General features: G+C 60.4%; 3 protein-coding genes, 2 long non-coding RNA genes and 5 other non-coding genes across 12 annotated transcripts; 2 read left to right on the forward strand and 8 right to left on the reverse strand.

The window, feature by feature from the left end:
* Positions 1 to 9: 9 nt before the first annotated feature.
* LOC130592568 (discoidin, CUB and LCCL domain-containing protein 1-like) lies at positions 10 to 7,450 on the forward strand. Of its 2 annotated transcripts, none has more exons than XM_057396996.1 (15): positions 10 to 94; positions 2,380 to 2,601; positions 3,420 to 3,557; positions 3,767 to 3,818; positions 3,967 to 4,039; positions 4,142 to 4,275; positions 4,368 to 4,405; positions 4,499 to 4,693; positions 5,106 to 5,227; positions 5,311 to 5,479; positions 5,566 to 5,646; positions 5,802 to 5,892; positions 5,993 to 6,030; positions 6,111 to 6,224; positions 7,028 to 7,450. In XM_057396996.1, exons 1-15 carry the CDS (start codon positions 16 to 18, stop codon positions 7,360 to 7,362), a joined length of 1,881 nt encoding a protein of 626 aa, XP_057252979.1. In that variant the 5' UTR covers positions 10 to 15; the 3' UTR covers positions 7,363 to 7,450. The 2 variants fall into 2 exon arrangements, with proteins under 2 accessions (XP_057252979.1, XP_057252981.1); XM_057396998.1 differs by having other exon boundaries at positions 6,152 to 6,224; positions 7,028 to 7,151.
* A 645-nt stretch (positions 7,451 to 8,095) lies between these two features.
* LOC130592580 (U11 spliceosomal RNA) lies at positions 8,096 to 8,226 on the reverse strand. Its single transcript, XR_008970579.1, has one exon. It is a non-coding gene; the product is annotated as a U11 spliceosomal RNA (small nuclear RNA).
* A 259-nt stretch (positions 8,227 to 8,485) lies between these two features.
* On the forward strand, positions 8,486 to 14,347 carry TAF12 (TATA-box binding protein associated factor 12). 2 transcript variants are annotated; one of them, XM_057397000.1, is made up of 6 exons: positions 8,486 to 8,621; positions 10,969 to 11,220; positions 11,991 to 12,068; positions 12,356 to 12,470; positions 13,068 to 13,156; positions 13,933 to 14,347. In XM_057397000.1, the coding sequence occupies exons 2-6, from the start codon at positions 11,053 to 11,055 to the stop codon at positions 13,966 to 13,968; spliced, it is 486 nt and encodes a 161-aa protein (XP_057252983.1). In that variant the 5' UTR covers positions 8,486 to 8,621; positions 10,969 to 11,052; the 3' UTR covers positions 13,969 to 14,347. The 2 variants fall into 2 exon arrangements, with proteins under 2 accessions (XP_057252983.1, XP_057252984.1); XM_057397001.1 differs by lacking the exon at positions 8,486 to 8,621 and adding an exon at positions 8,895 to 8,917.
* A 464-nt stretch (positions 14,348 to 14,811) lies between these two features.
* LOC130592569 (ras-related protein Rab-39B-like) lies at positions 14,812 to 16,476 on the reverse strand. Its single transcript, XM_057396999.1, has 2 exons — positions 16,156 to 16,476; positions 14,812 to 15,286 (listed from the first exon to the last, which is right to left on the reverse strand). Exons 1-2 carry the CDS (start codon positions 16,452 to 16,454, stop codon positions 14,854 to 14,856), a joined length of 732 nt encoding a protein of 243 aa, XP_057252982.1. The 5' UTR covers positions 16,455 to 16,476; the 3' UTR covers positions 14,812 to 14,853.
* A 1,115-nt stretch (positions 16,477 to 17,591) lies between these two features.
* LOC130592571 (uncharacterized) lies at positions 17,592 to 19,353 on the reverse strand. The gene is made up of 4 exons (XR_008970574.1): positions 19,142 to 19,353; positions 18,543 to 18,594; positions 18,107 to 18,208; positions 17,592 to 17,788 (listed from the first exon to the last, which is right to left on the reverse strand). It is a non-coding gene; the product is annotated as an uncharacterized LOC130592571 (long non-coding RNA).
* LOC130592581 (small nucleolar RNA SNORD99) lies at positions 17,877 to 17,946 on the reverse strand. The gene has a single exon (XR_008970580.1). It is a non-coding gene; the product is annotated as a small nucleolar RNA SNORD99 (small nucleolar RNA).
* On the reverse strand, positions 18,370 to 18,502 carry LOC130592586 (small nucleolar RNA SNORA61). The gene has a single exon (XR_008970584.1). It is a non-coding gene; the product is annotated as a small nucleolar RNA SNORA61 (small nucleolar RNA).
* Positions 18,666 to 18,795, reverse strand: LOC130592585 (small nucleolar RNA SNORA44). The gene has a single exon (XR_008970583.1). It is a non-coding gene; the product is annotated as a small nucleolar RNA SNORA44 (small nucleolar RNA).
* Positions 19,354 to 19,520: 167 nt separating the features above from the next.
* Positions 19,521 to 19,664, reverse strand: LOC130592584 (small nucleolar RNA SNORA16B/SNORA16A family). The gene has a single exon (XR_008970582.1). It is a non-coding gene; the product is annotated as a small nucleolar RNA SNORA16B/SNORA16A family (small nucleolar RNA).
* A 1,516-nt stretch (positions 19,665 to 21,180) lies between these two features.
* On the reverse strand, positions 21,181 to 23,697 carry LOC130592572 (uncharacterized). Its single transcript, XR_008970575.1, has 3 exons — positions 23,633 to 23,697; positions 22,597 to 22,804; positions 21,181 to 21,628 (listed from the first exon to the last, which is right to left on the reverse strand). It is a non-coding gene; the product is annotated as an uncharacterized LOC130592572 (long non-coding RNA).
* Positions 23,698 to 23,771: the final 74 nt, after the last annotated feature.

Raw genomic sequence — 23,771 nt, forward strand, 5'->3', positions numbered from 1 at the left:
AGCGGGAGGAGGAGGATGGCGCTGGCCATGGCGCTGCTCCGCCGCTGCCTCCTGCTCGGGCCGCTGGGGCTGCGCACGGCCGGCGGGCAGCACGGTGAGTCCCGCTCCCAGCGGCTCCCTTCACCCGCAGGGATGGGGCAGGGTCGGGACGGGGATGGGTGCGGGACGGGCTCCTCTCTCTGAGCGCGATGGGCTCCGCTGTACCGAGCCCACACCGGGACCCCGCGGTCCGCCCTCCCCGGTACCGGGACGGGACGGGCTTCTCTCTGCGACCGCACCGGGGTCGAACCACGGTAGCGATCCCCGACAGAGACCACACAAGGACGCGGTCCCCGCCGTCCACCTCCTCCGGTTCCGGACGGAACGAGCTCCCCGCTCCATCACTCCCTGACACCCAGTGCCGCGGCTCCTGGCCCGGTCCTCCTGTCCCAGCGTGATCCCGGGGATCCCGGCGTTGGCTCCATACACCCTGGAGGAGCGGGATCCCAGAGGCTGGGCTCTCCCGGGTTGCAGGGGAGAGGCGAACAGCGGGCTCCGTCCCGGGGATGCTCGCACCGGGAATGCTCCGAAGGGACACTCAGACCAAGGGATTTCCTCATCCCGAAACCTCATCCCCAAAACACGTCCCCGACTCATCCGGGACCGGTCGAAACGTCGCCCCCAGCGAGGAGAAACCGAGGCACGGGGCAGGACCCCGCTGTGTCCCGTCCGTGTGTTATGGGAGCGGGTTCCCAGTGCATCCCAAAGGCTGTGGTGGACAAGGGGGGAGCTCTCCCGGGGGCTGGAGCGTGCTTCCCGGAGCGTCGCCCTGTTGTGTCTTTCCTGCATCCTGTGGGAAGACAAACAAATCCCTGGCAAGGGCTGATCCCAGCCGCTGCGCGCCATCATCCAGCGGGAAAAGCCACTTATCCCGTTCTTTTTGGCAGTTGGTTTTACTCTGGTGGGGTGGGGGAATGTTCCTGTGGCTTTTGTCATTCCCAGCCCCTTGGTAACCTCTTTGGAGCCGAATTCCCGGGTGCGCCCGCAGCTCCCGGCTTATTTCTGCCATTCCCGTCTGGCATGTGCCAGCCGTGCGCAGGATGCTTTCCTTTCCTGGGATGGGTCCCCACCAGCACGGGGGCTGCAGCCGGGGCTGGGGGGTCCATCCAAGACCCCAGCTCGAGTGCACAGACCAGGCTGTCTGCCCAGAGCGGGTTTTCCATGCGGATCCCAATGGATCTGACATTCCTTGCTGGAAACTGCCACAAAATACCCCCAGTTTCTTGTCTTCTCCCATTTGGGAGCTGCTGTCCCGGCCACCCTGGGGTGTCCCCGTGCTATTGCTCCCCCCCCCCCCAACCTGATCCATCCCTCCTCTGCCCTGCTGGGGGTGGGAATTTCACCTCATCCCACATCCCTGTGCAGGGCTCATCCACAGGATAACCCCCCCCACGGTTGGCCCTTCCCGCATGGGCTCTGTGGAGGCGCTGGCACCGTCCACCTCCGGCCCCCCCTTTTTGTTATCCCTGCGGGATTTTCCCCGGCTTTGTCCCGTCTCCGGGCGACGGCAACGGGAGCCAAGGCAGGGGCAAAGCCCTTTTCTTGCTGGGATGCTGCTGCTTGGCAGGAGCAGCGGCTCTTTGGGGGATGTAGGATGAACCCCACATCTCCCAGCCCTGCTTCCCCCCTTCCCGCATCGCAGTCCTGCCCGGAAATCCCAGTTCCGGGCACTTTCAACTCAACTTCCCAGGATATTCCGTGTCCGGGGGTGGTGATCCTGGAGAAAAGCCCCTTTGTGGTGGATGCCCGGGGAGGAGGCGATGGGGATGCAGCTGCCCAGGGTCATCCTCAAGGATAAGGCTGGAGCCAGGGGTTTCTAGGTGCTGCTCCATGGGGGGGTGCATCCTCTCTAGCGCACAATCCCAGCCTGCTTTGGGATGAAGGGACCTTAAAGCTCATCCAGTTCCAACGGGCAGGGACCCCTTCCACTGGAACAGCTTCCTCCAAGCCCCTGTGTCCAGCCTGGCCTTGAACACTGCCAGGGATGGGGCAGCCACAGCTTCTCCATTCAACCCATCCCAGTGTCCCAGCACCCTTCCAGGGAAGAATTCCTTCCTAAAATCCCATCTCAGTCTCCCCTCTGGCAGGTTAAAGCCATTACCCTTGTCCTGCCCCTTGTAGTATCCCCCAAATTGGGGTCCCCCTGGGCTGGGGGGGTGCAGAGGAGCTGGGTCTGCACCGCATGGCATGGGGGGCAAACTGAGGCAGCGTCACCCCTGGATCCCTGTCAAGCAAGAGATGCTTTGCATGAAGAAGGGGATGCAGGTGCCCATGGGGGTGATTCCACGAGGGAAACTGAGGCAGGGAGCCCCGCTCACCCCTTCCTTGGTCTCTCCATAGGGGACGGCTGTGGCCACACGCTGCTGACCCCCCAGAGCGGCACCCTCAGCTCCAGGAACTACCCGGGCACGTACCCCAACCACACAACGTGCCGCTGGCGGCTCCGGAGCTCCCCGGGCACCTTCCTCCTCCTCACCTTTGGGGATGTGGACCTGGAGCCTTCGGAGCGCTGCGCCAGCAGCTCCCTGCTGCTCACTGACCCCCAGGCCGGCATCTCCTATGGTAAGGAGAGAACTGAGGGGGGTGAAGGGGGGTATCACTTGGTAGCAAAGTGCTGGATAGGGATAACAGCAGGAAAATCTGGCTTTTTATCTGGTTTCATCATGAGGAACGGGGGAATCTATGGAAGGGGATATCCAAGAAGGGGGATACCCAAGGAAGGGGCTGTTGCCAAGCTGGGGTTGAGGGGGGGGCACCCAGCAGGGACCAGATGCAGGCACCAATTAATCCATTCCATCTGCCCAGTCACTACTCAAACAAATGCTTCCCAGAGGGATTTAATGGTCTGGGAGGGATTTTACAGTGCTGGGGGGGGGGAAGTGTCACTGATGGGGTGGAGGAGCGAACCTGAGGCTTGGTGAGGGGCAGGGGACGTGATGGGGAAATGCTATGACATCCCTGCAGTGTCCCATGTCCCCTGGGCTCAACATGAGCAAGGCAGGGTGAGGGTACGGGTCTGGGTGGGGAAACTGAGGTCCAGCACCATGTCCTTGGGGACACAGGGACACAGCTCCTTGTCCCCAGGGCAGCGATGGGTTTGGGTGCCCCAAGCCCCCTGTAATGGACATGATGCAGAGCAGAGACACAACGAGGGGGTGATGGCAGTGCAGAGATTGGGGCCTGCCAGGAGCAGAGATGTCCCTAAGGAACCGGCTAAGCCGAAGTTTAATCAGGGAGATGGAGGCTGCAAATTAATGTGGATTCAATGGGAGGGGGATTTAGGAGGCAGCTTTGGTGGCACCTGTGAAAGGGGACGTGGGGATACAGCCCAAAGGCTGGAGCTCCGGGATCTGAGACCCCAGTCCTCTGCCTGTCCCCAGGGCCGTACTGCAGGAATGCTGTCCCGGCCACCCCTCTCCTGGTGACCAACTCCAGTACCGTGACCGTCCTGTTCAACAGCACCAGCCACCGCTCGGGACGGGGCCTCCTCCTGTCCTACGCCACAACGCAGCACCCAGGTAGGGGGGAGCATCCCCCGGGGACACCCCCTGGGTGGGGGTCCCATCACCTTATCCCTTGGCTGGGGACAAAACATGGGAGATGGGGCGGAGGGGGCTGATGGCTGCAGGGACCCTCCCCACCCCTCCAGCCATGGAGCAAGGTTCGGTGGGAAGGGGATGAGGTGCTGGCAGGGGGTCCCTCACCCTGGGGTGTCCCTGCCTTGCAGACCTGGTCTCCTGCCTGGTTCGAGGCACCCACTACACCCAGGAGCACATCAGGTGAGCGGCAGGAGGTGCTTTGCTGGTCTCCACCAGCCCCGGTTTCATCCCCTCTCATGGGACTCTTGGGGTGCAGCTGGAGGACGGGTGAGCAGAGGGGATTGGGATGGGGGTGAGCCCCGTCCCCCCCCGTCCCCGTGTGTTTCAGTGTGTACTGCCCTGCCGGCTGCAAGGACATCGATGGGGACATCTGGGGCAACCCCAGCCAGGGCTACCGGGACGTAAGTGCAGAGCCATGGGGGGTGCTGCTGGTCACCGGGGCTGCGTTCAGCCATGGGGTGCCCCATAGGGTGCCGGTCTCACCCCCTTGCTCCCCGGTGCAGACGTCGGTGCTGTGCAAGGCGGCCGTGCACGCCGGGGTGATCGCGGACGAGCAGGGTGGGCAGGTCACCCTGGCACGGGAGAAGGGCATCACGCTCTATGAGTCGGCCTTTGCCAATGGGCTCCACTCCAAAAGGTGAGGGAGGTGGTGCTGGGGACCTCCCTCTGTGCCCCGCACCATTTGCAGCCCCCCCTCGGGTTTGCTCACAGGGTCCCTCCTCCCCACAGGGGCTCCCTCTCCGAGAAGCGGCTCCTGTTCCATAAAGGTATATCCCGCATTTCCCCTCAAATGAAGCCATGGTTTTGGCAGTCAGCCCCGGTGCCAGCCTGGCTCTCACCCTGCCCTGTCCCATTGCCAGCCTGTGCTGATGTGCTGGACGTGGCTGCCTTCAACGCCTCGTCCTGGTGGCACGAGGTGGATGCACTGGGCCAGGACCGAGCCTGGGGAGCCCAGCGGGCAGCGCTCAGCACCACCGGGCACTCCTGGGCAGCAGAACCCGGCTCTGATGCTGCTTGGCTGGAGCTGGACCTGGGCGCCCGCAGGAACATCACTGGTGAGTGCTGGGGACACAACTGTGCAAACGGGGGTGTCCCTGTGCCCCCCCACATCCGCAGCCGGCTCTGTTCATGTTCTGCTCCTGCATCTGGTGCCAGCAAACGCCTTTTGTTCGGCCGGAGCCAGCCCGAAGCGGGGGCTTTGTGCCGGGAAAATGGGGCCATTGTCCCAGCCGGAGGCTGGAGGAGGCAGGAATGTGGCGCTGGCAGCCGGGGCCGGAGGTTATCGGCTGCTGGGGACAGCACTTGGATCCCTCCCAAGGCTGGAGGGTCCCCCTGCTCCTCATCCCCTCCCAGCAGGGATGTGGGTATCCCAGAGATGGGGGTGGTTCCAGCCGGGAAAGCTCTGCCCCATGCAATGGGGCACATTGGGACAGCCCCCCAGGCCTTTGACAGCGGGACCTCCCTCAGGCATCATCACCAAGGGCTCCTCGGAGCAGCACGACTACTACGTGAAGTCCTACTGCGTGTCCTCCAGCCGCGATGGGAAGAACTGGAGGCCCTATAGGGGCAGCAATGGGCAGGAGGACAAGGTGGGCATAGGATGGGGGGACATTAAGGGGGTGTAGCCCCCCTGCCTATGGACATGTGGGCACCTCCTCACCCTCTCTGGCAGGTGTTTGAAGGCAACACCGACAGCCATGGGGAGGTCTCCAACGCCTTCATCCCCCCCATCGTTGGGCGCTACGTCCGTGTCACACCCCAGAGCTGGCACCAGCGCATGGCCATGAAGGTGGCCCTGGTGGGATGTCAGTCAGCGCGGGGCCGAGCGCCCCGGCCCTATGGTGAGCCCCTTAGGGGGGTGGCCCCATCCCACATGTCCCCATGGCACCTCCACTGTGCCCAATGGAGTCCCTGCTCTGCCCCACAGCACCCGGTGTCCCCAGGGAGGTCCCTGTCCCCACCAGCCATGCACCCATCCCTGGTGTCGCCCTGGACCCGGAGAAGGCAGGTGGGTGCCATGGGATCGTGGCATCGTCTTGTGGGGCTGTGAGAACACATTGATTGCCCTCCCTTCTCTGGTGGCTCTGCATGGGCGTCTGGCACCCATGGGTGCAGAGGGGTGGGACGGGGCACCCAGGGGCTGATGCTGCCCGCCCTCCCCAGGCTCCACGCTGCTGCTGCTGCTGCTCATTGGCGGCTTTGTCCTGCTCTGCTCCAGCCTCCTGGTGCTGGCTTTCCTGTGCCGCAGGAAGAGGTGGGTCCCATCCTGACCCCCAAAACACAGCAGCAAGCTGGGTACCGAGGGGGGCAGTGCTGGGGCCCCCTCACCCTCATCTTGCTCTCCCCCTTGGCAGAAAACCAGCGGCAGAGCTGAGCTGTGGGATCATGAAAGGTAAAGAAGTGCCCCCAAGACCTCCATGGGGCCAGGGGTCCGGGTGCATGTGACAACGGGGGGGTTTGCTCTCTGCTCAGGGCACCCCAAGCTGGATCCAAGCCCGGTGTGCTCCCTGCAGACCCTGCCACCCCCCGGCTCCACACTGGCCTCCTTCCCCACAGCGCCTGCGCCAGGGGACTTGATGTCACCAGGTAATGGGGACATCAGGGTGCGAATGGGGGCTATGTCACCCCTACTGCACCCTGGGGGGCCCATTCCCCCCCCCCCAGCACTGCTTTGGTGTGCCCACCTCCATTGGGGGGGGGGTGTTCTGCCCTCAGTGGGGTTTGGCATGGGTCACTCCAGTTTCTCCCAGCCCTTGGTGGGGCCAGATGTGCAGGTTTGTTCCACCCAGCCCACATCTGGAACAGCAGCACAATGACCCCTCTGCTGTGCTCTGGGGAGGCCTCCCCTTCAGTCCTCATCCAGCTCTGGGGCAGCAGCAAGAAGGATGTGGAGCTGTTGGAGTGGGGCCAGAGGAGGCCACGGAGCTGCTGCGAGGGCTGGAGCAGCTCTGCTCTGGAGCCAGGCTGAGAGAGCTGGGCTGGGTCAGCCTGGAGAAGGCTCCTGAAGGGGAGACCTGAGAGCAGCTCCAGTGCCTGAAGGGGCTGCAGGAAAGCTGGAGAGGGGCTTGGGACAAGGGATGTAGGGACAGGCCAAGGGGAATGGCTTGAACCTGCCCGAGGGGAGACTGAGATGAGCTCTGAGGCACAAGAGGGTGGTGGTACACTGGAATGGGTTGAATGGAGAAGCTGTGGCTGCCCCATCCCTGGCAGTGTTCAAGGCCAGGTTGGACACGGGGGCTCGGAGCAAGCTGCTCCAGTGGAAGGGGTCCCTGCCCGTGGCTCTGGATGAGTTTTAAGCTCCCTTCCAGAATGAACAAGTCCGTGGCTCTGTGACCCCTCCAGCACTGTGGGGCCAGTCCCGCGCTCAGAGCCCGGCTCCCCCATTGCAGACTACGCAGAGCCAGACCTGGTGCAGCTGAGCCCCGGCAGCCAGCCCGCTCCCTCCACCTTCAAGCCAGCCCTGGATGAAGGCTACGCCCTGCCGCTGGTCCTGAGCCACTACGACACCCCGGGGAGGCACCACGAGTACGCCGAGCCGCTGCCGCCCGAGCCCGAGTATGCCACCCCCTTCAGCGAGCCAGAGCCCCAGTCCCCGTCGCTGCGATACCACACCCCAGCCCCTCGGCCCGCCGAGCTGCCGTGGGGAGGACCCGGTGGGGCGGCGTGGGGTGACAGCCCCGGCCTGGAGGCGACGCTGTCACACGTGTACCACGAAGCCTTGTGAAGCCGGGAGCGGCGGTGCGGGGGGGCTCTTAACAACACCCGTGTTTGAGCACATGTACTGTGTCTGTAGCGGGAGCGCTGCCGCCGGTACCGCTGCCAGCGCACGCAGGGTCCCGGTGCCACGGCTGCCGCCAGTACGAGTCCCGCTGCCATCGCACGCAGGGTCCTGTTGCCACTGGTACCGGTACCACTGCACGGAGGGTCCTGGTGCTACCGCTGGTACCAGTCCTGTTGCCACTGGTACCGGTACCACCGCACGGAGGGTCCTGGTGCTACCGCTGGTACCAATCCTGTTGCCACTGGTACCGGTACCACCGCACGCAGGGTCCTGGTGCTACCGCTGGTACCAGTCCTGTTGCCACTGGTACCGGTACCACCGCACGCAGGGTCCTGGTGCTACCGCTGGTACCAATCCTGTTGCCACTGGTACCGGTACCACCGCACGGAGGGTCCTGGTGCTACCGCTGGTACCAATCCTGTTGCCACTGGTACCGGTACCACTGCACGCAGGGTTGCGGTACCAGCACACGCAGAGTCTCAGTCCCACTGCTCTGCTTCCGGTCCCACCGGTGTCAGGGCTGCGTTCCACTGCTGCCCCCGTACCGGTACAACTGACTAGCGCAGTCAAAGCCCCCCTTGCTGCTGCTGCTACCGGTTGGAGCGCCCCGGCACTGCCGGTCCCACGGCCGCCGGTACCGGCGCTCTCTGCCTCTTTCTCTGTCGTTGACCCCTCCCGGGGCGCCGGAACAGGCGGTTACCGGCGACCCCCCCACTGCAAAAATTGTGCTTCCGAAATCTCTTGATGTCGATTCCGCGGGAGCGGCCGCGGGGCCCCCCCGTGCCACGCACGGCAGAAGCCCTTTTTACCGCCCCGCTCCCACCCGCCATCACCGGAAAGCGCTGCACTACCGCCGAGCTCACGGCGAGGAAATCCTCTCGCCAAAGGCTCAGCGCCTCCATCCCAGTTCTTCCCATCTTTCACCCTATGTTTTACCGCTTCTTTTGCGTTTTTACTGTTTTTTTTTCCCACCAAAACATCGCTTTCCTGCCTCTCCGCACCCTTCATTAGCCATATGCAAATCCCGCGGTGCATGTTGGGACACCCCCTGGCTGAGCCGGGGAGGCAAGGGCCGTGCCGTGGCGGGTGCGGCGCCGTTTTCTGATTGGCTGCGTCCTGGAGCGCTTCCGGTCCCCCCGGAAGGGTTCGGGCTGCGCGGCGGAGCGAGCCGAGGGTCGGTCCGGCTGCGGGGCTATGGGGAGGTAGGGGCCGTGGGGCGGTGCGGGGCTATGGGGCGGTGCGGGGCCATGGAGCGGGACAGCTGGTGCAGGGCTATGGGGCGGTGCGGGGCTATGGAGCGGGACAGCTGGTGCAGGGCTATGGGGCGGTGCGGGGCCATGGAGCGGGACAGCTGGTGCAGGGCTATGGGGCGGTGCGGGGCCATGGAGCGGGACAGCTGGTGCAGGGCTATGGGGCGGTGAGGGGCTATGGAGCGGGACAGCTGGTGCGGGGCTGTGGAGCGGTGCGGGGCTGTGGGGCGGTGCGGGGCTATGGGGAGGTAGGGGCCGTGGGGCGGTGCAGGGCTATGGAGCGGGACAGCTGGTGCAGGGCTATGGGGCGGTGAGGGGCTATGGAGCGGGACAGCTGGTGCTGGGCTGTGGGGCGGTGCGGGTCCGTGGGGCGGGGGAGCTCCGCGTTCTTTGCACCGGCTCTCGCAGCCTCACACACGGAGGGAGCGCGGGGCCGGGCCCCGGTGCAGCCGGTGCCCGTGTGCCGGTCGGTGGCTGGGGGTGGGCAGCAGTGAGCGGGGCTCGGCCGTGATACCGGTTACCGGTGACCTTGGCTCCGCCCCCGGCTCCGCGGTGACCGGCGGGAGGCTCGGTCCGGTCCTGTCACGGGGGATGAGCTCTGGATGCCGAGTGTGGGTGCTGCGAGGGGGGGGCCTCATCCGGCCCTTTATAAACCCCTTGGAGCTGCTGGAAACCCTCGTGTCTTCGTTGGAGCAAGTGCTGAGGCTTGGCTTGGCTTCACCATAGAGGTCAATGGGAGCTGTAGGACCTCAGGGAGCTGCCGCAGGAGGCTGAGAGGGCTGACTGCAGGCACCAGCCCCATCCCTGCCCCGGCTGCATTGCATTGCGTTGACACAAGAATTACACCGGGGCAGGTTTCTCCTCCTGCTTTGGGGTCCTTAGAGAATGATCTGCTTGGGATCAGGTCCTATCCTCTTATAGATAAGCCCTCTGGTGCTGTCAGTGTGTGTTCTCTTGCCTGTCTCCCCTCTGAATGGGTGTTCCTATAGGAATGAGAGTTGTGTGGAAGAGGAGGAGGAGGTGAGAGCAGGGTGAAGGCTTTGGGCAGTGGCCTCTCCATTCGCTGGCCCCACAGTGGTTGCTGATGTAGACACAGATGGAAGGAAAGCTCAGCATTGCCACGTGGGATTTGGCCTGGGCACATCCCCCTTCTTTCATCTTTGGGGGTCTTCACAACCTGTAGAGGGGGGATAAAAGGGAAGCAACAACTGCATGCTCACAACGTGCTTCCTGGCTGAGGATCCCCTCCCTGTGTGGTGGGCGAGGATTCCTGCTTTGCGGATTTGTGGTGTGATCAGCCTGACCCAAAGCCAAGCCCCACCTGAGCTCATTCCTGAGCTTCTGCTGAGCTCCTCGTCCTGAAACACCAGCCGAGGGGTTTCAGGTGTGAGAATCCTGCTTTTCCCGTGTTAATTTAGCTGAAATTGAGGTAGAAACTGAGCTGCAGAGTGTGTCTGGGCCATAAATCCTGCTCCAAGGGCTCCGTGTCCGTCTGTGCAAGAGTGTGCCTTGGAATGAAGCTTCCAGGTGCTCCTGCCTGGTCTCTGCCGTGTGTTTTGGTGTGAGTTGATCCCGACTAACAGAGCTTGTCCTGACGATGGGGGATGCCTGGGGCACAGGTACCGGATGCTCTCTTCATCCGTGACTTTTCCAACCCAAGCCGATGATGCGATTTTAGGAGGGCTTGAAGTGTTGATGGGGCCAGAAACGAGACCTTCACACTGCAGCAGGCACCCAGCAGAGCTTGAACCCCGTCTTAGGCCCATGGAGCATGGAGATGGAGACTCCAACACTGTCCCTGCCATTCCCCCATTGCTGCCTTTGGTTCCATCTTCTTTGTGTGGTCTCTTCTTCAAAGCTCCTTGTCCTCCAGGGGATATCTGTGCTCCCTGGCGGTGCTCAAGGCCAGGTTGGACACAGGGGCTTGGAGCAAGCTGCTCTAGTGGAAGGGGTCCCTGCCCGTGGCAGGGGTTGGAGCTGGAGGAGCTTTAAGGTCCCTTCCAACCCAAGCCATTCCATGATGCTGTGGAATGAAGCAGGGTGCTGAGCAGAGGGTGTGGGTGGCCACGTGTGGGATTCAGTGTGAGAAATGTGCTTCACATCCTAAACCATTGCATTGGACCACAGGAGGTTTCTCTTCTTCTCAGTGTTGCTTCTCCCTTCCTGCTTTGTCCAGAGAGACCCAGCCTCCTGCAGACCTCCAGGTCCTGCCAGGACACTTGTTTGTCCAGACAAAGATGTGATTTCCTGTTCAATCCCCTCTCTCTCTGCTAACCATGCCTTTCCTTTCCTTTCCCAGCTGACCGGTTTGCGTGCCCCCCATCCCAAGAAGCAGCAGGGCTGAGAGAAACCGCATGATCTAAAAGCTAAAGCCCAACAGATTATGAACCAGTTTGGTCCCTCGACCTTGATCAACCTCTCCAGCTTCTCCTCCATCAAGCCAGAACCAGCCAGCACCCCCCCTCAGAGCTCCATGGCCAACAGCACCGCCGTGGCAAAGATGCCTGGAACACCCAGCGGGGGAGGCCGCCTCAGCCCTGAGAGCAACCAGGTAACTGCATTCCTGACTGCAGGACAGCACAGGAGCAGCCCCCAGTGCCTAAAGGGGCCTCTGCCTTATAGGGTGGCAGCGGTGCTGACCTGCCTGTGTGCTCGATGGGGAGCCCCTGGTGTGTATCAGTGCTGCTGCCCATCAGCCCCGGGATGTGCCCTCCCTGGGAATTGTGCTCATCCCTTTAAACAAACCGGGTGTGATGGCACCAGCAAGGGCAGGAATTCCCTACGTGTGTCTTGGTTCAGCTGGCAGATCCATGGGGATAACTTGCATCCAGATCCTATAAACCCCAGTTTTCTGCTGATGCTGAGCATCAGCAGGATTTCTCCTCCCTGCCCTGTTGGGGCTGTTCCCTTCTGCCCCTGAGTGACCCCACACTCACAGGTCCCTCTGTTTCCCATTGGAAGCACTAAAGCTGATAAGAGCCAGAGCCATGGAAACACTTTCCTTGTGCCCTGGGCACAGATTTAGTCACTGATAGGTGCTTGCACTTGCTGTCTGCCTCTCAAGGCTTCCAGTTCTGCCTTTGTCCCTTCTTGCTTCAGCATTGCAGCACCTGTTGAGTGCAGGAGACTTATTTCTCCTGGCCTGCTGCATGCTGTTCAGAGCAGCTGCTGGTGCTTGAAAACGGCTCTTTAGCACCTCCTAGTTCTTATCTCTGCCCTTCCTGAGCTGATCCTTGTGTGACTTGGGCCTGGGAGGCAGCTGGGGAGGAGGCTTTGGCAGAAGCAGGGCAGTAAATGGCTCCTCTTCTGCCACACTCTCAGGTTTTAACCAAGAAGAAGTTGCAGGACCTGGTGCGTGAGGTGGATCCCAACGAGCAGCTGGATGAGGATGTGGAGGAAGTAGGTACCAACGTGTGCCAGGGGCTGCAGGAAGAGCAGGTCCAGGCTTTTCCATGGATGCTTTGTGCAGAGCAGGGAGGGTTGGTTCATTGGACACTTGTGAGTTCTCACGTTCGCTGCAGCCTGCAACCCTCCATTGGCGTTGCAGTGCCAAGAAGGGGTTTCCAACAGGAATTGCAGCAAACCCCTTTGAAATGGGAACTTCTGAGGGTTCATTTTCATACTTGGTGCACAACTTCAGCTGCTCAGCCCTGAGAAAACCGGTTCTTGTCCTTGTCCTGCCCCAGATGTTGCTGCAGATCGCTGATGACTTCATTGAGAGCGTGGTGACAGCGGCCTGTCAGCTCGCACGGCACCGCAAGTCCAACACCCTGGAAGTGAAGGATGTCCAGCTGCATCTTGGTGAGTGAGCTGGGGTTTGATTGCAGAGAATTCCAGACTGCTTTGTGTTGGAAAGGAGCTTAAGGCTCATCCAGAGCCCCGGGCAGGGACCCCTTCCACTGGAGCAGCTTGCTCCAAGCCCCTGTGTCCAACCTGGCCTTGAACACTGCCAGGGATGGGGCAGCCACAGCTTCTCTGGGCACCCTGTGCCAGCGCCTCAGCACCCTCACAGGGAAGAGCTTCTGCCTCAGAGCTCATCTCAGTCTCCCCTCTGGCAGGTTAAAGCCATTCCCCTTGGCCTGTCCCTACAGGCCCTTGTCCCAAGCCCCTCTCCAGCTTTCCTGCAGCCCCTTCAAGAGCCTTCTCTTCTCCAGGCTGACCCAGCCCAGCTCTCTCAGCCTGGCTCCAGAGCAGAGCTGCTCCAACCCTCACAGCAGCTCCATGGCCTCCTCTGGCCTCACTCCAACAGCTCCACGTCCCTCTCATGCTGGGACTCCCTTTCCTCACTGGTGTGTGGATCCCCAGCACGCCTCCAGCACTGCTGTGCTGTCAGGGGGCTTGCGGTGATGGGGCTGCTCTTGCAGTCAGGGCAGAGCTGAGCTGTGCTCTGTCTTCTAGAGCGTCAGTGGAACATGTGGATCCCAGGCTTTGGTTCTGAAGAGATCAGGCCCTACAAGAAAGCCTGCACTACAGAAGCTCACAAACAGGTGAGGAGCCCATGGCGCACGTGTGATATGGGGAGGGGTGGTAGTGGTACTGGACTCGTAGCACGAGGTGAATTTGTAGCCTCTTCCACCTGCTTTGAACTGGAAATCACTTGGTTTTGCTCTTTTGTGTTGGCTTCTAAGTGCATGGTCAGAGCTGGGGAAGGAGCTGCTGGATGATTCCCATAGAATCACAGCATCACAGAATGGTGTGGGTGGAAGGGACCATAAAGCTCATCCAGTGATGATGTCTGGTGGACCCCTTCCACTGGAGCAGCTTGCTCCAAGCCCCTGTGTCCAGCCTGGCCTTGAACACTGCCAGGGATGGGGCATTCAGCCCGTCCCAGTGTCCCACCACCCTCACAGGGAAGAATTCTTTCCTAAGGTCCCATCTCCATTTCCCCTCGGGCAGGTTAAAGCCATTCCCCTTGGCCTGTCCCTACATCCCGTGTCCAAAGCCCCTCTCCAGGTTTCCTATAGGCAGTTTTGCACCTCCCCTCCTGAGGTTCTGGCAGGGACAGGAGCCCCCGGGCTGGGCTGTGATCGCTGCACTCCCCATCCCTCCGTGTTTCCCATGCTGAGGAGCACAGACTCTGCCTTTGCCTCTGGCTCCCACTTGGGACCCCATTAAGATTCCAGCAGACCTGCCAGACCTGTGTGGAGCGAGTCGGGCAGCGCCTGTCCCCAGGGCACCCCAGACACCCCCACTCCAGGCTGCTCTGCAGGAGCCTGCTCCCAGGCACTCGCCTTCCCAAGGGATTTCTCTTCCTCTCTTGCAGAGAATGGCGCTGATCCGCAAAACCACCAAGAAATAACGCAGGGCTGAGCCGGGAGGGAGGAGCCGCCTGCGCCTGTTTGGGATCTGCCTCCGCCGGAGCCCCCCCAGCACCACGCAGGGGTCGGGGGTTTCATGCTCCACACAGAAGCATCGGTTTCCCCTTCGTGGTGCAGCAATACCTGGAGTTCCCGAGGAGATTCCAGCCCCTTCCTCCCGCCGCGGGTCTCGGAAACAAAGACTCTTTGTGACTTGAACGTGGGTTTCTCCTCTCAGTGATTATCCAGGGGACAGCGTTTGAGCGTGTGTGGGACAGTATTAGAAGCATCCGTAGAGGTTTTCGTGCCCTCCCTCCTGCCCCGGTACTTTGTAATGTCAGTGTTTCTATAAGGACTTGCCTTTGTTTTACAGGAATAAAGAAGTTAATCTACAGCCTGGGGCTCTGCTGGGGTGTGCAGAGAGAAAGGGGCAGCAGCTCCATCACCGGGGTTTGGCTCTGGTGCAAGATCCCTTTTGGTGGTGTTAGAGAGAAGGAAAAGGGTTTGGGCTGGTCTCTGCTGTGTGGACAGAGGGGCAGGCGCCGTCCCCTCCTGCCTGCAGCCCAGGGTGTCTGGATCATGGGATGTGGTGCCTGAGGATGAGCAATGGAGCCGGGGTCCCAGCGTGGGGTGTGCAGGAGGGGCTGCTGGACGTGGCCCTCTCAGCATGAGGGTTGGGCAGTAAAAGGGGTCCAGACGAGCCCTTGGCCGAGGGGGAGGCGGTGACCCCCCCAGGGGCTGGGCCCAGCCTCAGAACAGAAGAGGGACACGGGTGACACCCACCCCTGCCCTGTCCCCCCCTCCCCACTCACACACAGGCAGAAGCACCGAACAGGGGTGTTTAATGCGCTCCGTGCCCCACAGCGCCCGGGTCCCAGTGCCCACCTCTAGCACGAGCAGCTCTTCCACCTCTTCTCCTTCTCCGTCCCCGCAGCCTGGAGCGGCGCCGGCAGCGGGACGCTGCTCTTGACCCCATCCCAGGCCTCGCCGGCTGCCAGCTGCCCTGTCCGCAGCGCCTGGTAGATGGTGACCGTCAGCATCCGGAAGGCCTGGACCACGTTGGTGGCGTCCTTGGCCGAGGTCTCGATGTACTGCACCCCCAGCGCCGCCGCCAGCCTCTCCGCCTCCCTCCTGCTCACGCGGCGCTGCGCAGCCAGGTCGCTCTTGTGTCCCACCAGCAGGAAGACGATGCGGGACGGGGGCACCGTGTCCGTCACCTCCCGGTGCCAGCGCCGCACGCTCTGGAAGGACGCGGGGTTGGTGAGGTCGAACAGCAGCATCCCCCCGGCCGAGTTGCGGTAATAGGAGCGGGTCACGGACCTGGGGCAATGGGAGAAAGGGGGGGGAGCATCGCCCCTGCCTGCAGCACAGCCCCTGAGCTCCCCCATCCCCTCCGGCCACCGTCCTGGTGCTCTCCCATCCCCTCCAGCCACCGTCCTGGTGCTCTCCCATCCCCTGCAGCCATGGTCCTGGTGCTCTCCCATCCCCTCCAGCCACCGTCCTGGTGCTCTCCCATCCCCTGCAGCCACCGTCCTGGTGCTCTCCCATCCCCTGCAGCCACGGTCCTGGTGCTCTCCCATCCCCTGCAGCCACCCACAGTCCTGGTGCTCTCCCATCCCCTGCAGCCACGGTCCTGGTGCTCTCCCATCCCCTGCAGCCACCCACGGTCCTGGTGCTCCCCCATCCCCTCCAGCCACAGTCCTGGTGCTCTCCCATCCCCTGCAGCCACGGTCCTGGTGCTCTCCCATCCCCTGCAGCCATGGTCCTGGTGCTCTCCCATCCCCTGCAGCCACCCACAGTCCTGGTGCTCTCCTATCCCCTGTGGCCATGGTCCTGGTGCTCTGCCATTCCCTCCAGCCATGGTCCTGGTGCTCTCCTGTCCCCTGCGGCCACGGTCCTGGTGCTCTCCCATCTCCTCCAGCCATGGTCCTGGTGCTCTCCCATCCCTTACATCCATGTCTCTTGAGCTTGCCCATCCCCTCATGGGGCAAAGAGGTGCTTGGGAGGTCCTGACCCCCCTTAGGGCTGGATCAAGGGCTCCGTTCCTTAGGGACGCCGTTGGCTTTGACTCCTCTGAGCTCCCACAGCCTGCCCGGGCGTTGTGGTTCCATCCCCAGCAAAGGGACGCCCATTGGGGTTGGCTCACAGCTCTCTAAGGCAGGGGCCCCCATGGGCAGAGCAGGACTCACCTGAACCTCTCCTGCCCGGCCGTGTCCCAGAACTGCAGCTTCACCCTCAGCCCCGGCTCCAGCTCCACGAACTGGACGTAGAAATCCACCCCCACCGTCTGGTTGATGGCATCCAGGAACACCCCCTCCGTGTAGCGCCGCAGCAGCGAGGACTTGCCCACCGTGGAGTCCCCCAGCATGATCACCCGGAACTGGAGCTGCCACCGCGGCTCCATCGGCTCCTCCGGCCCTGCACCGGGAGCGTGTACGGGCAGGCAGGAGCTGGCTCCTCCACCCAGGAGGCGTTCCCGGCCCGCCATTGGAGCCCCTTTTATCCTGGCTCCATCCGCAGGGATTCGCTCAGGGGGAGCCTGGTCCCGTTTATCCCATCAAGGGACAGACATGGGGGGGGGTGACACCCTCCCCCCCTAAAGCAGAGCATCCCCCAGTGCTCAGCCTGGAGAAGAGAAGGCTCCTGAAGGGGAGACCTCAGAGCAGCTCCAGTGCCTGAAGGGGCTGCAGGAAACCTGGAGAGGGGCTTGGGACAAGGGATGTAGGGACAGGCCAAGGGGAATGGCTTTAACCTGCCCGAGGGGAGACTGAGATGAGCTCTTAGGCAGAAGCTCTTCCCTGTGAGGGTGCTGAGGCGCTGGCACAGGGTGCCCAGAGAAGCTGTGGCTGCCCCATCCCTGGCAGTGTTCAAGGCCAGGTTGGACACAGGGGCTTGGAGCAAGCTGCTCCAGTGGAAGGGGTCCCTGCCCGTGGCAGGGGTTGGAGCTGGAGGAGCTTTAAGGTCCCTTCCAACACAAACCATGTTGTTCCATGCCATGGGTTGAATCTTGATGTGTCCCAGCGTTCAGAGCAGCCTTTATTTAGTGTGGAATAGCCTCACGTTCATTAAATCCACCTCTTTAGGGAGGTGCTAGTTATTCAAAGCCCCCACATTAAGGCTTTAAATAACCCTTGCAGGGACGCAGCCCCAGGGCTGGGTGCTGGTGAGGTTTGGGGGTCACCTCAGCAACCTCACAGCCCCTCGGCCCCTTCCCTTGGGGAGTTTTGGGTCCCCCAACCAGACTAGGGGCTCCAGAGTAGACCTGCGGGGTCCCTCCATAGCCCGAGAGCCCAGAGTGCAGTGGGGATGTGTCCCCCTTTAAGGGCTGCATGGACACGGGGAATCCCTCCTCCCTGCGACAGCTCTGGGGCTCTTTGCTCTCCATCCTAAGGGAATGGGCAACAGACGTTGGCAACGTTGAAGGTGTCATCTTTGTCCATGCCAGTGCCATTCCAGGCACCCCCATGCCCAGCCACCAACGGGAACCCACCTCGAAGGATCAGGTGGAAGAAGCCATTATGATTTAGGGCTCATCCCAGCAGGATGCAGGTGCCCCGGCAGCAACCCAAACCCCAGCACAGAGGACACAGCGCAAGCTTCGTGTGATTGTTTATTCACCTTCCAACATTCCATACCCAGACCCTCCCCTCCAAGCTCTTCTCCTTGGAAAACTCCAGTCCTTCCACGCAGGACTGCAGCAGGAGCCAGGCAGGGTCCCTCTTGGTGGGTGCAGTGAGTGGAGCTCAGGAAGGAGCCAGGACGTGGCTCTGCAGAGCTGCTGCAGCCCTCAAGGACCAGCTCACACCTCAGCTCCATGCAGACCTGAAGAGGGGTAACAGATAACACTGCTCAGTGAAGGGCAGCAGCTCCTGGTGCCACAGGATTCCCATCTATCCCTTGGCTCCTTCATGCCTGGCCTCAGCCCCATATCCGCAGGACTCATCCAGCAGTCTCCAAAGGAAGGATCATCACGGACCAGGCTGTACCCAGAGGGCTGCCCAGTTAAGATCCCAATTAACAAAGCCCATCATTCCCAGATTGTTGAGTGGCCACTTCCAGCAGGGGCAGAGGTAGCTTGAACCATCCCTTCCCCCCCCCCAGGGCTGGTGAGATCCCACTCAAACCACCAGGGACACTCACCCGGTTCCACGTCAGCTTCCCACGATGCAGGCCCTAAGGCAGGCAAAGCCTATCCCTTCCCCACAGCGAGGGGCTCAGCAGCTCTTTTCCACCAAGTAATTCCTGTTAAAACCAGCCCCAGTGAGGATGTGACACTGGTGGGATGCTGCCCACCAGGAACTGAGGCATCAGATCCAGCCCAGGTGAACCCCAGCCTCCTGCTGGGCCCCACCTTCCTCCATGCTCACTCCCACCCCAGCCTTCCCAAAGGAACACCAGCACAGGCTGTCTTCTGACTGGCCCCTCTCCCAGCAGCACTGCACCAGCACAGGATGAGACCAGCCGGAATGTTGCTTTTCCTCCTTTTTCGACCACGAGATCGGTATTCAGATCTGATGGGAAAGGGATCCGGAGGGACGGGACACGAGAGCCTGGAATGAGGGCATCCCATTCTCACCTGAGGCCTACGCACCGGCAGGTCACGGTCATCATCCAGCAGCCAAATGACCCTGGAGGAACAAGAACACCCCCAAATGAGGAGCAGGCTGCAGACTGCTGGGTACACCCCACATTCCTGGAGGTCTATAGGAGGGGCGAGTGACAGCAACGGGCAGGAGAAGCCCAGCAGTCAAAGACCTTCCATTGCTCTGGCATGTTGTTGGAGAGCTGAGGCCACTGCACTGAGCCACAGCTCTTGGATGAACATGCCCAGGCAGCACTGAGCTCCCCACCAAAGGCTGGGATGGCTCCGAGCAGCAGGAGGGATCCAGCAGCTTCAGATCGGGTCTGGTTCCTGGTTCTGCCCCAGCAATGCTGGGCAGAGAAGCCCCTTTATCCCAAGGGATGCATGACACCGACAGAACAAGAACCAAGGGGGGCCTGCAGTTCTTCATGCCTCGTTATTAGGAACAGGGAATCCCTGTCTGCAGGATGAGCTTGTGGAGGATCCACAGCCCCTGCAGTGAGCCCCACGCTGGCACCACCTGGTGCTCAGGCCAGGGGGGCCATGAAGGCAGCCCCATTCCCAATGGGAGATTCCTGGACTGCACATCTCACCTGTCCAAGGCTGAGCTGGGCATCAACCATCCCATGCCCTAGGATCGCCTTCCATGTTGGGATGCTGCTGGGGAAGAACAGAGCCTTGAGCTTCACACAGATGATAGAGGGACCTTAAAGCCCACCCAGCTGCAACGAGAGACACCTTCCACTTGCTCCAAGCCCCTGTGTCCAACCTGGCCTTGAACACTGCCAGGGATGGGGCAGCCAAACCTGCTCTGTTCCCCCCATCCCAGTGACCCAGCACCCTCACAGGGAGGAATTCCTTCCTGAGATCCCACCCCAGCCTCCCCTCTGGCAGGTTAAAGCCCTGCCCCTGTCCCTCCATCCCGTGTCCGAAGCCCCTCTCCAGCTCTCCCGCAGCCCCTCCGCCGGACGCCCCTGTGCCTTCCTGCCATGTTGCCGCTCGGTTACGTTGGCTCAAACGGAGCGGCGACCGTCGAGGAAAACCCTTCGCTCTCGGCTCCTTTTTGACTGCATCTGCCACGGCACCGAGACAGACGCAGCTTCGATAGGGCCGGCCCGGGCTCCCCCGCCCCGCAGCCGCTTCCCCCGGCGGGGCTCTCAGCTCAGCCCGCTCCGGTCACTCACCCGCGGTGCCATCGTCCGCCCCTGCAACCGGGAGCGGAGCCCTACGGCGGCCGCGCTGCCCTCCATAGCCCATGGGAGGGCCCCGAAGCACCGCGGGGAGGGCGGATGGCAGCCGATGAGGGAGGATGAGGGAGGATGAGGGCGGATGAGGACGGATGAGGACGGATGAGGGCGGATGAGGGCGGATGAGGGCGGATGGCGGCCGATGAGGGCGGATGAGGGCAGATGAAGGCGGATGGCGGCCGTCCCGCAGGCCCCACCGCCACCGCAGCCGCCATCGCAGAGAGAGGCGGAAGTCACCGTGGGGTGGGCTTTTATAGCGCGGCAGCGCGGGGGCTGATTGGCCGCTGGGGCTGGGCCCTGCCGCAGAGCCTTATGGGAGTTGTAGTTCGTTCCGTTGCGGTACCCCCGGGCCCTCCCCAGGGGCTCAGGGCTCCCCTCTGCCCCCGCAGCAGCAGGGGATGCCCCAGCCCAAGAGCAAGGCTGGGTTTGATACGCGCCCCAGCCCACCTGAGCAGCCTCCAGGCTGGGAGGCACAAGGAATTCCCTCTCCTCCTCCCCACATGGGGTTGCTCTCCCCAAAGGGGATGGAAGCACCTATATTGTCCTACAGCAGACACGTTTTTCCTTCCTTCCTTCCTTCCAGAAGCTGGGGAGCACACCCGACCCTTGGGGAATGGAAGGAAAGTTCTTGGAAGCAAAAGCCTACCTGCCAAAGCAATCCTTCTGTTGGGCTCCTGGCTCATGATCCATCATCAATGGAAAGGGTTACAACCAACTGGTTTGGAGCAACTGCTGGAATTCCTGCAGGTGCTGATGCCACAGCCTCCAGGAGAAATGGGGCTGAGAAGCCGGAGACTGCTTCCTGCCCCTGAGCCTGGGGAAAGAGCAGAAAGGATGAGGGGCAACAACAATTAGTTTTAAACCTGAGCAAAGGACACAGATGAAAACCATTCACAGCGCTCAGGAATCACCCTTGGAGCTGGTCAGCCCCCCCAAACGTGCCAGGTTAGCAACCAGATCAACCTGGTCCTCATTTAAAGCACAAGCCTGGAAATGAGCCCCAGCCCGTGTGTGGCCAAGCTCTTCTAAAGACAGCCCTGGTCAAAGGTGGTCCCATCCTCCACCTCCTGCATGGATCTTGTGGCTGCTTTGCCAAGTCATGAGGCATTCATTCCCTGAGTGTCCTGGATTCTCCTTGGCACTCGTGCAAAGGGAACCTCAAAATCTCCCTGTCAAATCCCAGGCCAGAAACTGGGAGATCACCATAGCAAAAGAAAGAAACCCTTCCCAAAAATCCAAACCTTGGTAGACATCAAGTGCTTGGCAAGAGAATCTTCCAGCTGGGTGAACGCCCCAAACCTGTGATGCTCAATAGACCTCAACCCAGCATGAGATGGTGGATGGAGTTGCAAAGAGGAGCAGAGAAAATCCCATGCCTGCACTGGGGAGGCCCCGATGAAACCTCCTGGTCTGGCTGGGAGCCTCATGCCAGTCTCTTTGGTAGCATCCACAGGATGGGGAGCACTGGGAGATGCTCCTGCTCTATGGAAGAGGCTGCAATTCCCATCACCAGACAGGGGGGAGCAGACATCCCGCAGGAAAGTGCTCTGTGAGGAGCTAACCCTGAGGAAAAGCAAGGATGAATCAGTAATCCAAGCGGGTTGCTGTGCTCCCTAGGAATCCTGCGTGCCGCGGGGACAAGCCAAGCCCTTGCCATGAACAGCTCTATCACTTATCACCTCACCTGTGTTATCTACCATTGCTTTGAGCCTGGAAACGTTAGAGCAGAAGCACGGAATGAAATCCAGAAGCTGGTGCATCCAGAATGCTTCACAAGATGCAGAGAGCAAACCTGGGAGGCAGAGATTCCTCTCAGGTCTTGTTTAGCACAAGCTGGGCATGAGGAAAGCCAGTGTTGAGAAACTGAGTATGCAAAGATCAGAGCCAAGCATCTCTGCTCCTTGAGAAGGATTCAGAGAAATACCAAAGGGTGTTTGGTACTTCTTGATGTGTGGGATAGGAACCATCTCCTGAAACTGGCCCAAGCAACAGGAATTTTCTTACTCAGACACACATGGAAAACATCATCACTGATTCCTATCAGAGCTCTCAACCCACACACTGGGCTGCACTGGTGCAGAGCCATGTTAGCTAAAGGAATGCTTTCCTTCCTCATCCTACTGGTCAGCATTCCTCACAGGCCACCCCCACTGCTTATGTCAAGCTTGGAATTAAACACATGCAATGGCAACAGTCCACCCCACAGCCTTGCAGCTTCTGCTTTGGAAACCACCCCTGCTTCATGCCCAACAGGAACACCCACATCTTTCCAGCTCTCCACTTGGCCCAACATTTTTTAGTCTATGTAATTCCAACAGTAATCCCAGCAAACTGAGAGGAATCTAAATTGGATCATCACATCTTCATCAAGTAATGTAGGAAGTGTTCTTGTAATTACTAGTAAATGCTGCATGCTGAAAGGCAGAGTATTTCATCGTCTCCACTGCATGTTTTGATGCAATGTTCACAGAATCATAGAATCCCAGATGTGTTTGGTTTGGAAGGGACCCTAAAGCTCATCCAGCTCCAGCCCCCCACCTTCCACTAGAGCAGGTTGCTCCAAGTCCTGTTCAACCTGGCCTTGAACACTGCCAGGGATGGGGCAGCCACAGCTTCTCCATGCATCCCATCTCAGTGTCCCACACCCTCACAGGGAAAAGCTTCTGCCTCAGATCTCATCACGGTCTCCCCTCTGTTACCTTTTTAAATGTAATTTTAGAGAATTTCATAAGCCCCCTGAGCTGTGATACCATCTGCTTTGGATTTCGTCTTTAGCACGTAAAGATAAAAGCAGGATTTACCTTACTACACGGAGTCCTTGTCTTTCATCTGGTGTTAGGTTAAATGGCAATTAATCAGAGCTTTTCCTGTAGCCATCCACGAGCAGCAGAATCCCACACTGTTTGACTTGGATTCCAAAGCACAAACTCTACAAACTGCAGGTGACGGGTTTGTAGCACCACATAGAAGTCTCTTCTGTGCTTCAGATGCTGCAATGACGGCCAGGAGCTGAAAATGAACATGAAGATGAGTATGTGATCCACAGGAAACAGTGTGGAGAGATTAACAGCTCAACAGAACGTTGGCTGAGAGTCTCACAAACAACCCCCCAAAACTGGCTCCTGCATCAAGGAAACGTGGCCCAAAGCCTCACGTCAACCCTCGCTCCAAAAAAGAAATGCAGGAGCTATTTTCAGCTCTGCAGCAACAGTAACAGGCGTTGGTGGGTATCCTCTGCTGGCCTCTGTACTCCCAAACTGTTCTTTCTACACCTAGGGAAGGGCCCAAGGGTCTGGCTATACACAGCTCTGCTGGAACGTGGGATGCCCCATCCCTAGCAGGGTTCAAGGTCAGTTCGGACGGGGCTTGGAGCAAGCTGCTCTAGCAGAAGGTGTCCCTGCCCATGGCAGGGGTTGGAGCTGGAGGAGCTTTAAGGTACAACCCAAACCACTCTATGAAACTAGGGGACTATGATGGGTTGGACCAATCATGACCAGCTTTCCACCACAGAAACAACAGCAGAGAGCAAAATGATTTGCCACAGGGTCACTGTTCTGTGCTAATCTGCTCTGCTGTCCTTTAGAGACCAGCTTGGATGGAGATGGCTTATCTGGGCACCAGGGAATATTACACAGCCTTAGAAGCACAACATAAACTTATACTGATAAAGGAAGCATGGCTTCAGGTCAAATAATGAGGGCTGCACTATAAAAGCTAAAATCTGGATGGACAAGACAGTCTTATGACGGTTGGGCACGAGGGTAGCACTGCTGCAGCACAGGAATGGAACGACCTAGAAAGCCGTTAACAGCAGAACATAAACCCCCTTTACATCACCTCTGAAATGCCCTTTTCAAGAAGAGGGGCATCCTCTGAGCTGAGCAGCTCCAGTCAGAAGAAACAAAGCACTCTGCTCTCCTCCATCTCTGAAAGGCTCCCAGCAAAGGCAGGGAACATTCATCTCCTTAAATTCAGA

This window comes from Pezoporus wallicus, unplaced genomic scaffold (genome assembly GCF_028554395.1).
Source record: "Pezoporus wallicus isolate ANWC-B61680 ecotype Strahan unplaced genomic scaffold, APGP_CSIRO_Pwel_v1 contig_14127, whole genome shotgun sequence".
Taxonomy (NCBI): Eukaryota; Metazoa; Chordata; class Aves; order Psittaciformes; family Psittacidae; genus Pezoporus; species Pezoporus wallicus.

Excerpts from the sequence above, each read along its gene's own strand:
- TAF12 (XM_057397000.1), top strand. The coding sequence starts at position 11,053 with ATGAACCAGTTTGGTCCCTCGACCTTGATCAACCTCTCCAGCTTCTCC. Across the intron at positions 11,221-11,990 it reads TCAGCCCTGAGAGCAACCAG|GTTTTAACCAAGAAGAAGTT; the intron begins GTAACTGCATTC and ends CCACACTCTCAG. Across the intron at positions 13,157-13,932 it reads CTACAGAAGCTCACAAACAG|AGAATGGCGCTGATCCGCAA; the intron begins GTGAGGAGCCCA and ends CCTCTCTTGCAG.
- LOC130592568 (XM_057396996.1), top strand. The coding sequence starts at position 16 with ATGGCGCTGGCCATGGCGCTGCTCCGCCGCTGCCTCCTGCTCGGGCCG. Across the intron at positions 2,602-3,419 it reads CCAGGCCGGCATCTCCTATG|GGCCGTACTGCAGGAATGCT; the intron begins GTAAGGAGAGAA and ends GCCTGTCCCCAG. Across the intron at positions 5,647-5,801 it reads CCTGGACCCGGAGAAGGCAG|GCTCCACGCTGCTGCTGCTG; the intron begins GTGGGTGCCATG and ends CGCCCTCCCCAG.
- LOC130592569 (XM_057396999.1), bottom strand. The coding sequence starts at position 16,454 with ATGGCGGGCCGGGAACGCCTCCTGGGTGGAGGAGCCAGCTCCTGCCTG. Across the intron at positions 15,287-16,155 it reads GCCGGGCAGGAGAGGTTCAG|GTCCGTGACCCGCTCCTATT; the intron begins GTGAGTCCTGCT and ends CCATTGCCCCAG.